The sequence below is a fragment of the Mesocricetus auratus genome, unplaced genomic scaffold (assembly GCF_017639785.1).
Source record: "Mesocricetus auratus isolate SY011 unplaced genomic scaffold, BCM_Maur_2.0 Super-Scaffold_100006, whole genome shotgun sequence".
NCBI classification, from domain to species: domain Eukaryota; kingdom Metazoa; phylum Chordata; class Mammalia; order Rodentia; family Cricetidae; genus Mesocricetus; species Mesocricetus auratus.
Genome location: NW_024429190.1, coordinates 37,236,168 through 37,250,392, shown reverse-complemented (window position 1 = coordinate 37,250,392; position 14,225 = coordinate 37,236,168). Strand labels below are relative to the sequence as shown.

Below are 14,225 nucleotides of genomic sequence, written 5' to 3'. Positions count from 1 at the left end.
GGGAAGGAGAGTGAAGAAAGGAGGTAGGGGGAAGGCAAAAGGTGGAGAACTGAAATATGCTAGAGTGGGCTACCTTTACATTTTGTGTCAGTGAGATTATTCGTGCGCACAGGAGAAAAATCTTACAGATGGATAGAGGATGTATGCATGATTAGCCTGGATTTGTTTGAGCACTAATTATCTACTCACTTTTAAGATTCCATGAGTAATAAAAAACAAACAAATAAGCAAACGAAAACACACGTATCCTATGCACCGGTCACTCCATGTAATAAAAGAGACACAGACCAATCTGTCCATCCATGGATCTAAAATGGTGAATTCATTCATTTTGAGCTAATTGGTGAATGTGCTCAGGTGAGCTATTTTGACATAGACGTACTTTGCCATTGAATCTTTTTTTATTGCCATTGAATCTTATTTCAACTGTATTCTCTTGGCACACTCTTTTAAATTCAAAATGCATAGCTCAAAATTAATGCATTTGGCCTTACTACACACTGAGAAATACTATTCCCACAAATGTAATCATCCCAGCCATTTTAGAGCAAAGAATTTTTAATAAGAAAACATCAACTCATAAATAATGTTGTTCTTTCCCAGTCACATTTTTTTACTTCATGATATTATATCATAGTTTCTAAAAGTTTGCTCAGCATTCATTTCCCAGTAATTTCATTTTAAAATTCATTTTCATTTTAATAAGTTTTTACACTTTTTAATTCTTTCTATCCAAGATAGTATTTTTTCTGCTTGCTTTGACCTTTAAATCTAAATTGTATGCCTCCTCTCTTTTTAAAGAAGATAGTCATAAGTTTATTTTCACATTGGCATACATTTGCTTCATTTTCATATAATGTGAGGTACAATTTTTGTGATTTGTACTTTTCAAATGCATCTAACCCATTTCCTGAAATTTTATCTTACAAAAGATATAAGAATGTTGGATTCTTTTCTATCTTTTTATTCAGTAAATTTGTGATACTGGATAATAATTTTTGTTTGTGATAATTTTGTATCTTTTAAAAATTATAGATTTTAAAACTTGAGGACTATATAAATTACACCTCAGGAAAAAAATCATTTTAAGTAACCTCAGAAATTAGTAATGCCCTAAAACTGCAACCTACAGAGAATATACAAGAATCAGTAATACATAGGGATGTAAGTGAGGGACATGCTTCATGCTTATGTGTGGAGATAAATGACTGCTCTGTAAACATCCACTCAACATGCAACCTGAATATACATTGAGGGAGAGGTGAGTTTCTGTCCTCTAGAAATTTAAAGGTCAATGTGAATAATGTCTACATGGTATGGGGTGAATCAGAACCTACATGAGGCACATCTCACTTAAGAGCATCCTGAGTGAACTTGGTTACTTTAGACATCACCAATCCTCAGTGTTCTTATCTACTATACACAGATAAACATTTTTAAAGGTAATGCATTTAAGTACATAAATTTGGGAGAAAAATAGAGGCCAACATTCTGACACAATGACCTCTAGCTAGGCTATAAAAGCATGTTTTTAAAACAGGCTTTGGTGAAATGGTCTTTGCATACAGCAACCCAACTACAGAAACACACGTGGACATGAGCAACAGAATCTGTTGAATAAGATGCAGTGGCCAGAGAATTTGTTGTATTCATGCCAAAATCACTAAGAAATAAAGAATAAATGCCTAAGCATGAGAGAGATTCTGAAGGGTAATCAAGCAATGATCATTTGGTAGGAAGCCATATGTTTCTAATTAAAGATTAATCATCTAACCTGAGGTTCATTGCCTTTCCAGGTTTGCTGACATTTCAATGCACTTAGATACAGTGAAATGATTCTTTATGATCTTTGAACTCAGGCTAAACACATATAAATAAAAGTTGTCGGCTCTGTTACGACACGTCTGTTCTAAAGACTGTATACACAGTTCTCCCCCCACCGCCAAAAAAGACAACCTCATTTTTCCTTAAAGACATCCTCCAACAATCTTCCTAGCCCAAAGGTACTAATCTGTTCACACATCTCAAAGAACCAGAGAAAGCCACACAAGGAAGAGCCTAATGTTTCCACAACAAGCCCCTGCAGGAGCTAAACAGACAAGTTCCACCAGTAGAAGAGGAAACCAAGAAGACAGGCGTTGCCCCTGGATGACTAAGAGCTTATGTTTTATTGACCATGACACTGCTAGACTTGTGCCCTGAAGGTCCAGTTCCTTTCAAAGTGTAACATTCTGAATTCAGGGGATCTTGAGAGAGCTTGAACATGACAGTCTCTTCCATCTTCCTCGAAGGCCACCAGATGACTTGACAAATAGCAATTTTCCCCCAGAAGTAATTAGCATGCACTATACTTTCATGTCAGAGTGGCAGTTTGAAATAGATTCAGATATGTGTGATCTGCCTTATACCTAAGTTTTTATAGCCCAGAGAACAAATACTAAAATTAACGTACCATTCTGTACAGTGCTTCTAAGATGCAAATAAAACTGATTCTGAAGTAAAATCCACTAAGTATTTTTATTTTACTCTTCTTAAACGTGTGGCCTCAGTATTTTCAGAAAGTGACATACTGACAAATGCAATACCATTTCTCTCCAATTGGTTGAACATAACACCTTTTTGAAAATAATACCAATAATGCTTCTATATTTTATATGCAAGAAACAAAGATCTACAACTTTGGGGGGCGGGATTCTACAGTGAGCCACATGTGGGAAATGTAAAGAGAAAACACACAATCCTATCATTTTTCCAAGCTCTTTGTAGTGCATCATGGTGTCTTCTAAGTGTCAAAGGACAGAGCAGCAGCAGAAGGCTCACAAGAGGGGCAGCTGAGAACCGCCATACCTGGTGATTAATGGAGAGGCCTTAACAGCACTCTTCTTCCATGCTTCTTGCCATGAGGAAAGGGAAGGAGGGGAAAGGTAGTGATGGCAGCAACACCTGGGGAAGGGAGATGGTGAAATATGTAAAGGGAAAATCAGCAGCGGCTGCACCATGGTGTCCATCCACAGACTCTGTCAACAAAACCATTTCCAAAAACTTAGATTTTACGTTCTTTCCTTTAAAGAATATAAATCTCAAGAATAATGTTAACAAACTAGGTCTTTTGTTCTTTTGCTTTTTTGTTTTGCTTTGTTTCATTTTGTTTTATTGTTCTTTCCTTACAGGGTTTCTCTGTGGAGCTCTGGCTGTCCTGGTACTTGCTCTGTAGACCTGCTGGCCTCTGCCTCCAGAGTGCTGCTACTCATAAGGAACTAATGTCTCACATTTTAGCTGAGCAGAGTAATTTAAGGTAGAACATTAGGATATGGGCATAAATTTTCAAGAATAGATTTAAGGAGATAAATATAGGACAAGCCTAATAACAAACACTAACACAGTCGCATTCCAGTACTCAGCATTATAATACTTCTTCCTGCTGCCACTGCCCAGCTACTACCTAGCTGAGACAGAAAGGTCTCCTTTTCATGTTCTCCTAAGTATACACATCCTTAGCATCAAAACAAATTCTTTTAACTTAATGAAAAAAGTATTTAATTTAGAAGGCATAGGCATCCACGTACCTTGTGTGGTTCAACCAATACAGTTTGTAAAAATATTCATGTTTAATTATACTTATAAACATAATTTAGTTGTAACTGCATGTGATTATTTAAATAAATACAAATATAGAGGAAAATGTAAGGAATTTTTTAAAAAGGAGTTGATAATAATGAATTACTTGCACTTTAATCAGAATTATATTAATACCAGTATGTGAAATAAGACCACACATGAAAAGTAAGACCTCTTATCCATATGAACTCTGTGTTTGGTTTTTAAAGAAGTCTTTGACTTTTTATGTTTATTTTAAAATGAAAACTATGCATAGAAGTGTTACTTCTGAATTGTTTATTAAATGATGTTTTAGACATTGTAGAAGTTAACTGCACATTTAAATGTTTTTGTTGCAGCAATCTAAAATACAAAACTGGATCTACAAAAAAGGCCCAAGAATTAAAAATAACAGTTTATTTTCCTTTGTATAAAAGAGAAGTTACTCCTCACAGAAAATAATATTTCTTAGTGTATTTGTTATCAAAAGACTGTTGAAGGTTTTTTTTGGTAAAGACAGGGATTTGCGCAACTATGTGTTTGCATTCTTGTTTCTGAAACTAATTTCAACATTTAATCCCAATGTTTAGGAAAGCAGCTATCAGAAAAGCCTTTGAGGTTTGGAACATAGTAATCCCTTTGGTCCTTCCATGATCTTGTTTAGACAGTATGTCTCAAATGTTCCAGTTTCTCAACATCCTTTATCTCTGACACACTTGTGATTGGCCTTCCTCTCCATTTCACTGGAAACACCTAAAGCTTAGGCAATAGTGTTAGTCAGTTCTTAAATTGAGAAATCTTGGAAACTAATTGCTATCATAAGAGATTAACATCACAGAATTCTGGAGGTAGAAGCACTATGTCGACCTGTTGAGTTAAAAGAAACATATCCACACCAGAAACTCACTATCTGATTGGACATGTCCTGCTTGTGAAGCTTAGTCATGAGTCTTACCTTCATCTATTATGTATTTAACTTAAAATATTGTTCTACAAAATATTTTAAAGTTTAAACTCCCTTCTGAAATTAAAACCTATATAGTCCATATATATATATATATATACACACAAATTATTCACATATTGAAATACTCCTAAGTGATTATTTTAGGATGAGCAAATGCTTCATCTTTGGATGAATCACATGTGGGAATCTTGCAAGCCAAGAAAAAAATTTATAATCCACATGCTCTGAGTTTACAGCCAGATAGTTGCATTTAACATGGTGAAAATAGTATTTTTTGCATATGTATCCCTAATATAGTAAAGATTTTAGAGATAATTAAGTCTTTGTTTGGTCTAAGGAAGGGTATTATTACACCCCCATGTATTATCTATAGTATATTTGAACCTTATCAAAATAAGAAAGTAAGTTCAGGAAGTGCATATACACCAAACAGAGGAATCCTTACATTACAACTCATTAAGTCATGTAGAATAACTTTGTAAATAGCTTTGTAGAGTGGAAGGTGGAAGTTTCTCATGCAAGAGAAATAATATTTGCATATTTAAAAGGTGTATCAATCAAGATAATGAAAGAACCTTTGCCATACATGAGACATACTTGGTAGAAATTTCACATAGGAAAAAGAAGAAACTGATGGGTTGTCACTTTCATGAATACAAGAATTCTAGGCGGGGGGGTTACTCTCTTCTATAAATTTGCACTGACATTAAACATCTGTAATGTTGTTGTAAAAATGTTGGGAACTATCTCTCACAAAATATAATAGTATGGATAACACGATAGAAAAGTTCATTAAGTCTAACTCTTGTACAACCTTGGTAACGAGAATCATATTGTTACTGGTTGCTGTCTGATTCTGTGAACTAAGCACAGGAACCCTGGTGAAATTTAAGGGCAAAGCAGAACACAGATATTATTTTTTCAGGTAGCAGGTAACTATGGACAAGGCATCAAAAGTGGTTGGAAGTTAGAAGAAAAGAAATTCATGGAGTGCACTTTATGGACAATAACACATGCTGAACTGCCTTCTAAACATTGAGGAGAATAGGGACAAAGAGTTGGATGTAGGAAACACTGTGCAGTCCAGGAAGCCTGCACACAACATGTCAAGGAGACTGTGGAGTTGTCTCTGCCTGTATGGACTTTTAGAGAGAAAAATTAGTGGAAGTATGTGTGGTAGACAAGAAGGCATACTGAATAAGAAGTGACAAGGGTTTGACTTAGTCTGTGGGAGTCCTCTGTCTAGTTCTCTCAAGTTTTCCTTAGAGACTGGTGGACATGGAACAAAGATATGTGGCGAAGACCCCAGATTCTAGATATCAGAACTATTTTTCTTATTCTTTTGGTGAGGCAAGCCTGAAAAATAAATTTCCTGCAGGAACTGGAAAATAGATAGTTCTGTTGTGTTCATGTGCATTATTTCCCATTACCAATAAAGACTCAGGAGTCAGATAATGGGGTGAAAACTTGATAGATCAAAGAAACTCCAAGGAGCAACCAGCTGACCTTCTCCCTACACTTCCTACACCAAAAAGAAAGTCCAAAAAGAAAAAACTCTGAATCTCCAAGTCCCTCCCCAGTCCTTCCTGTGCCTCTCTATCCAGATCCAAGTTCCCCAAACACTCTATGACTAATTCTTGTCTACTAGTCAAAGGTTCTGCCCCCTGTTAAACTTTAATAAGTCTGTCTCAGGGTGTCACAGTATGATCACATGTCCTGAAACATATTTCAGCTCTGGCTGAAACTAAACTCCAGGCACAAAACCTCCTCCAGTGTATTCTTTGTGTGATGCTTTGATTAGGTAAAGAGATATTTTGGGGTTTCCCTTCTCTTATGTCTTGGTAATACTTGCTGAATGATATATTTAAAAAAGTTTATCTTAGTCATGAAATACTAGTGTCTGTTGAGTAATGGATAGAGCTAGAATGGTGAGAGGCTGAACTACATTCAGTCACTTTAACAGTGAGATTAGGAGTCGCTTTCAGTAGCAACGAAAGTTGCCATACAGGGAAGGAGATTCAGCACTTTTGTAAAGGATGGGATGGTGGGTCACCTCACAGAACACAAGTGACTGTTCTGTCACAAAGATAGTTGGACTTGCCTTTTGAAAGGGATAAGTAGTATTTTCACAGTAAAACATATAATTTTATCAGCCCCAGAGAAGGGTATCAAACAGTATTTAACGACTGAGATCATTTAGAAGAAAATACATCAAAAATAAATGTAAAAAGAAGAGATTACTTCAGTGCCATTTGAAACCTATTTAAAACCATGAAAAACTGTGGAGGAGATGAAAGAGGAGTGGAGTTAACATTATTCCTAGCTCAGTTTTTAGGGAAAGGTCAATGGCCTTGCTAGGATCCTAAGCTACATCATGGTCATGAGCTTTCAAGAAATAAGTTGCAAAGTTTAATGCTGACAAAATTAAGGTGTTTATTTTTATACAGTAAAAGTAATAAAAACAAATTGATAAAACAATTATATAGTCATGAGATTAGAGGAATTATAAATATAATTAAGTGTAATACTTAGTCAGTATTACTAAACGGAACTATAATTAGATTTGAGAATAATATATAGATATGGAAAGATACATTTATACACATACATGAAATCTTAAATTGTAATATATTAATGTTAGCAATATAATGTTTAAAATTCTCAATTCCACAAGCAAAACATTCACTCCTCTTATTTAACTAAAAAGTTAATTGATTTTTTAATATTATGCATGATGTCTTCAAAATTAATTATCATAATGATAAGTAGAGTACTGTCACGCACAATTCAGAGAATTATTATGATAAAATTTTCTTAGGTGATAATTTTGCTAATATTTGAAGATCCAGTTCAACTATTCATTTTAAAACTTCCAGACCTGGTGCATAGGTCTCCACTAGGTTCTATGTATATTTATTATGGCTTCCAGTTTAATGTGTTTAAGACCCGTGAATGTGCAAATAAGTGGCTCTTTCTTGTGCCTTCTTTTAGGCTCTTATCTTTTGGTTTTGTCCACTTCCAATGTTTAGTTTCTGGTTTTTCTTATTATGTTTTGTTATCTGATTGTATTTTATTATCTCTCAGATGCCTGTTCCTTTGTTTTGCATTTTTTTTTGTTTTTGTTTTTGTTTTTTTTGGAAATAGGGTTTCTCTACCTCTACATAATCCTGAATGTCCAGCAGATCAGGCTGTAGATGCTGTAAACCAGGCTGGCCCAGATCTGCCTGCCTTTGCCTGGGATTTGAAGTCTGTCTGGTCTGTTTGTTTTGTAATGAGAGACAGAACTGTAGTGCCTCCAGATGGGAGGGGGGTGTGGAGGAACAGAGAGGAGTCGAAGAGGGGCACAGTAATCAGAATGTTTTGTGAGAAAGTAATGTTTTCAGAAGAGGAAAGAAAGGCACATTGTTTCACTCAGTTTCAAGTTTCTAATGTTTTAAATATGTGCTTTCTAAAAATCTGGTAATGTGTGTGTAAATTAGTATGGCTCACCCTCCTTTACACAAAACTGATATAACCTAAGTATTTGTTTATAAGTTATTTAATGTGGTGAATAATGTTTTCTGGTCATTTTATTTTAACCCATGTTTGATTGTGCTCAATGAAAATAACTTATATTTTATTATTTATTTATTGTTTGTGTACTGATTTATTGATTTTTCAAAACAAGGTTTCTCTGTTCAGTGGGCTGTCGTGGAACTCCCTTTGTACACCAAGCTTCCAAGCTTGCCTTGAACTCACAGAGATTGGCAGGCCTCTTTAGTACTGAGATGAGAAAGGTGTGTACCTCCACTACCTGGCAATAATTTGAATTATTTTAAAATCAAATATAATATTTTGGACCTCGCCAATGCATTTAAAATCACTACTACTCAGGATATGATATCATCCATTTGACAATTCAGTTTGATCTTTCAAGGTTTCATCTGTGCTCAGTGTGTTCAAGACAGTGTCCTAGCAAGTGGGACTCATGACTACAGTACACTTTAGAAACTACACTGCACAATGCACAATGTGTTGTTGCTTATCTGAGGTGTGGCTATTGATACTTCCTACACTCTGAATTGAATTTAGCATACTCTCTAAATAATTCTAAGTGTGTTTGAAAGTTGCCATAACAAATTATATAAATAAATATATACAGATATTTTATGAAACACTGCCTTATTTTAAGACACAAAATGAATGACGTTGTTTTATGCTTTGTGTAACTCTTAGTGACTACTTTGGTACAAAAAGGATGCATTCTCCTATCCTTTAATCAGTGTGTTGCGTCGCTAGAATCAGATAATTGATAGTGCAGAGGAGAAAAGTCTCTGAAATGAGATAAATGAAAATTATAACTTCAGATAACTTCTCTTGTGCATGAGTGACTGAGAGTCCAGAGTATAAAACCTAGCATTATCATGAAAATGAACTTGAATCTTGAAGGTGTGACACTATATTCTGGAAATGTCAAGACTATGTCTCTTCAATATTGAGCTGATTTATAACAGTGGTAATTAAAACAGTATAAACTCTGTTTGTGGGGACCACATTCTACCAAGACTCATGATAGATGTTAAGGTGGTGTGATATGAAGCAGTACATGCTAAGATAGAGATGTAATATTCAGGACTGAGGAGCTCTTACCTATATCAAATTTTAAAGGAAGAACTGGCAGAAATATACAAAGGAGTTAAGACTGGGCTGGTTTAACCTACAGAAACAGCTGACCTGAACAAGGGGGAGTTCTTGGACTCCAGATTGATGGCTATGTGAAAAGCATGGGACTGACTCAGATCCCTAAATGTGGGTGTCAGTGAGGAGGCCTAGGTAATCTATGGGGCCTTGGGTAGTATTTATCCCTGGCATACAAATAGACTTTGAGTGCCCATCCAACAGTGAGGGATGCTCTCTCAGCCTGGACTCTTGTGGGAGGGCCTAGGCCCTGCCCTAGATGACATGACAGACTTTGGAGATCCACCATGGAGGGCCTCACCCTTCCTGAGGATCAGAGTGGAGATAGATTGATCGGGGCACTGGGTGGAACCAGGGTGAAGGGCTGGGGAGGAGGGAGCTGGAATTGACATGTGGAAGAAGCTTGTTTTTAACTTAAAAAAATAGACAGACAAGCAATGGAACTTAAGAAATATAACAGTGAGAAACAGGCATGACTAGGCACTGTGATATCTAATAGAAAAGACAGTAGTGAAAAGAAATATATATATTTAGCATGGAGCAATTAATTAGGATAATATAAGGGGTGACTTGCATATTTAAAAAGAATGAACGGTTGCTAGTTGAATACAGTGAGGCAGCAGGAACAGGAGGAAAAGTGACAAAATAAATGCAAATTGAAGTAGTGAATCACTGCTGGTGAGGAAGCTCAATATGGTGACAAGTGAATTTCAAAAAGGAAATATGCTAGAAAATGAACTATCTAGGAAACAAAGACAGAGAACCCTTTCACATGCAAATATTAGCAAATCTTTCTTCAAACCCACTATCACCCCAACCAATTTAACCCAGAAGGAACACAAAATACAATTTAAAATGTATGTTAGGGTTATCATACACTACAGAATGAAATTTGTATAAAATAACATAGGTAGTGGAGGCAGTTCTTAAAAACCAAGGCTAAACAAGCAAGCACTTCCATGGCTTAGATTAGAAACAAACAAACAAAAAAACTTACTCTTGCAGTTCTCTTTAAGTTTTGTCTTTGTATTGGTGATGAATAAATGAATCAATAGGAGAGTATGTAAAAAGTTTATAATGCCAAAATATAATTAATTTGAGTTAGAAAGTGTGATATTCTCAAGGAGGAAGTAGTTATAAAGTATACAAATTAATATCAATTTCAAAGCAATTACATTTTAAAATTTTCATTTTATTATTTTGTTTCATGTTACATGAACAAGTATTTTTCTTGTATACATGTCTGGGCACCATTGTGCACCTGATGACGATGAGAATTATAGGAGGATGTCAGATCCCCTGAAACTACAATTTTAATGGCTTCTGAACTGCTTTGTGACTGACATGAAATGAATTTGATTCCTCTGCAAGTACTAGTGTTCTAAAGCACACAGCCGTCTATCCAGCCCCATGCATTTTAAGAGTACAGTTCAAAAATAATTGCATTACTTTTTCCCCCACTCTACATTGGGTAGTCAAGTTCCATGATGGGCAGAAATGTAAGAAAATTAACTTAGCAATTACAAAACAGACTTTCTTCAAAAGTGTGCTTTATGCCAATGAACAAAGAGAAGGTAAAATTGTACTTGCTATAGAACAGTCTTCAAATGTAAAATAGGTTCTTCATCAAAATGCCTAGAATTAATCTGTACCCATTCAAAACTCAGTCTACTTCATGGTAATTAGTAATTTTGTATACTTAGACTAAATAACCACAAGTACAAGCAAAGGAATAAAAGGGGGGGTTGTACATAAAACCTAGATCTTGAAAGCAATTCATTATTCAGGATTCAAGAAATTTTAGTGATCATCCATTCTTTATCTGGTAATATCCTAATAGTTGAAGATACTCTGATGAGCGAGACATCTTAAAATGTCCATCTTCATATTATATAGCCTAAGGGTAGTAGGCCTGATACTGAATAAATGCATATGTATGTATATATATACACCAACCATCCCAACAATATATCTAGAAATCATTGTCAAAAGAATTTTGTTTTGCCGGGCGGTGGTGGCGCACGCCTTTAATCCCAGCACTCGGGAGGCAGAGGCAGGTGGATCTCTGTGATTTCGAGACCAAGCCTGGTCTACCAAGCGAGTTCCAGGACAGGCTCCAAAACGATACAGAGAAACCCTGTCTTGAAAAACCAAAAAATAAAAAAATAAAAAAATAAAATTTTGTTTTAAGATTATATAATCAAACAAATAAAACAAGTATCTTATACTCTTTTCCATGTTGCCCTTCTATATAATGATAATTTAGGTTATAAAAATAGTGTTTTATGCCAATAGCAAAAATCATCTAGATCTCACAATTGAGAATTACCTGAGAACTTTCATTTCCATTTCTCTGGAGTGCACGTCTGAAAGCACATTGCAGTATAACTGACATGTAATTACAGCTAACATTATTATACTAAAACCTAAGTCAGTATATCCTTCTCCAATCACTCATCCTTACAAATGAATTTTTTTCTTTGAAATACTCACTTTTACAACTCATATTTTGCTGCCTACCTCCTCTTAGCAGCAACTACCATCGTCTAACCTTGCCAAGGCAAACAACAGTTGTCAATTTGGAGTCAATTTAGCCACCTAAACACAGGAATCCATTCACAATCAAGAAGCATTTCCTTTGGAGAAAAAAGGCTTAGGTCCTGGATACAATTAGCAGAAGCTACGCAAAGCCATTTTGAGTTTACCCGAGTGAAAATGAAAACAAAATGGATGACTTCCTTTGTAAAGCAGAAATAACTGCATTCAGAACTGTTATTTATAATCTTCGAACCTCAAGGAATGATTATTCATAGATCTGCAGAATGGGAGCAAATCACAACATTCTGTTCACCCCATCCTTCACTCGAAATACTCTGCTCGCTTGCTGATCATAGTCAATGCATTTTAATTTATTTTTAAAATACAAGTTGTTCTTTGGCTAAAATGCATCCCAGACACTAGCTAACTTTTTTAAAATTATTTCCCCCTCAACCTGTTTACATACACCCAAACAGATAAGCAATATGCTCTGAGGTGGTGTTCAGCTAACACATGGAGCACCTTTTTCAATACCATAATTTAAATTACATGAAATAAAATGCTAACTTTGGGCAATGCTGGTCCCTCAAATCATATATCTATTTTCATTTATGTATGTATTCATAATGTTTTATTTCTAGCCTACAAAATATGCTATACTCTTGAGAAGTCTGACAGATGATAAATCTGAAGAAAGGGAGACCATGTGTGTATGTTTTCATACTTCCACGTAACTGCCGAATTCTTTGTATTTCAATCAGCTGTATTCACTGGTGGGTGATTAGAAAACTTAATAAACAGCAGACTTGTCTACTAATGTATGTAGAAGACCTATTCCTCCCCCTTCCACCCGCTCTACTCACATGCTCTTTTATATTTTTGTTAAGTAAAGCATTTCCTGGATGGGGAGAACTTGAAAACAAGCCATATGCCACACGAATTCCACTGTAAAAAACAATAGCAGGGTTTATTTTAAGAATATAGTAAAAGGAGAAACCACATTTTTGTCTTTTAAAGTCTCTATTTGCACATCAAGCACAAAAAATTCATGGTTTGCTGTTGCACATATTTTTTATGTGTTCAAAAATATAACTCTGAAGATTCCCATTAAGTGGCTAAATGACACTCAGTCTTTTAAAAATTGAGTTTGAATAACCACTAATGATTTTTTGTTTAGCAGTGTCAAGGATCAAACGTAGGCCCATATGTATGCTAGGCAAGTGTTCTACCACTCAACAATGTTCCTAATCACTAAAGAGAGCTTAATCTTAAAAACCTTAACTCAAAGTCCTAGTTTCAATTCATGTCTTACTGACCAAATGCATTATAGTACACTATGGAACTTTCAATCAAACCAAATTCTGAAAATGTGATGACAGAAACTAAAATAAAAATCAAGGCAAGACGAAAAAATGTTGAGAAAAAATGACATTTTTTTTAGTTACACACTTCAATTCATTCCATTCTTTTCTATTTTACTGTTTTAATTTCAATAGACTTTCAAATTGAGATTATAATTTAATTACAACGTTTCTCCCTTCCTTTTCCTTCCTCCAAATCATACCCTATACCCTTCTACACTTTCAAGCATAGCCTCTGTTTTCACTAATAGTTATTGTATGCATATATGCAAACACATATATTCCTAAATATAAATATTCATCTCATAGTTTGACCACTTTATGAGCTAATCCTTAGGGAGAAGCATTCCTGTTCTCAGCATTCTTTGGGTGCTTATATTTCTTTTTGTAGGGTAGAAGCCACATGGGCTTTTCTCCTTCAAGTTTGTCATGGGCATTGGTGTAATCCTTGTTCAGCTCATGTTTCGGCAGTCCTGTTGGTGAGAATTAATGCATGAAGCTTTTAGTGTTACTAGGAGACAATCTCACAGTAAACTCCCTGATCCTAAATTAGACACATCATTTTTCTCTCTCCCTACTCTTTTCTAACCCCTCTCAGCTACCCTTCCTCAAATGCCTTCCTTGTCACCACTCCTCAAGTATATTTGTAAATGTCTAATTTCCGGTAGAAAACAAAATAATTTCAACATATTTCAATAGTTGAATCCATAGAGAATACTGGTGCACTCTTGAGTCCTGTTGCCTGCCCCACCAAGCTGTTTTGGGAGGTTCTAGACTCAGATTCCAGGTCACATCATCCCTTTGACCTAGGTTTCCTCTGTTCTGAATTCAGTTAAAAAGATCCTACTTTAAAAAGACAAATCCACTTCTTTCCTATATAAGAAGTGGATGAAGAAATGAGTCAAAGGCAGTATAGCCGGAGAATGCTAACTTCTGTGAAACAAAAATGCTTCAGAAATAAATGCTTATTTTAAATTTCCCTACATCAAATTCAGATTTGTACAGCCAGGTCACACACGATTAGAAATGCCATGGGCATAAATCTGGACAGGTACCACTCTGCAGATATTACAAAAGCATCCTTT

The 14,225-nt window shown here is 35.4% G+C and overlaps 1 protein-coding gene across 6 annotated transcripts in view; it reads right to left on the bottom strand.

The window, feature by feature from the left end:
* The window catches only part of Pcdh7 (protocadherin 7), a 414,645-nt gene that overhangs the window by 170,910 nt on the left and 229,510 nt on the right, over positions 1 to 14,225 (bottom strand). The window contains exon 3 of one of the 6 annotated variants that reach the window (XM_013116541.3): positions 2,848 to 2,943. The exons of the other annotated variants lie outside the window; for them this stretch is intronic. Coding sequence (XP_012971995.1) covers positions 2,855 to 2,943 — 89 coding nt within the window. The 3' untranslated portion in view covers positions 2,848 to 2,854. The remainder of the gene's footprint in view (positions 1 to 2,847; positions 2,944 to 14,225) is intronic. 6 annotated transcript variants of the gene reach the window in all.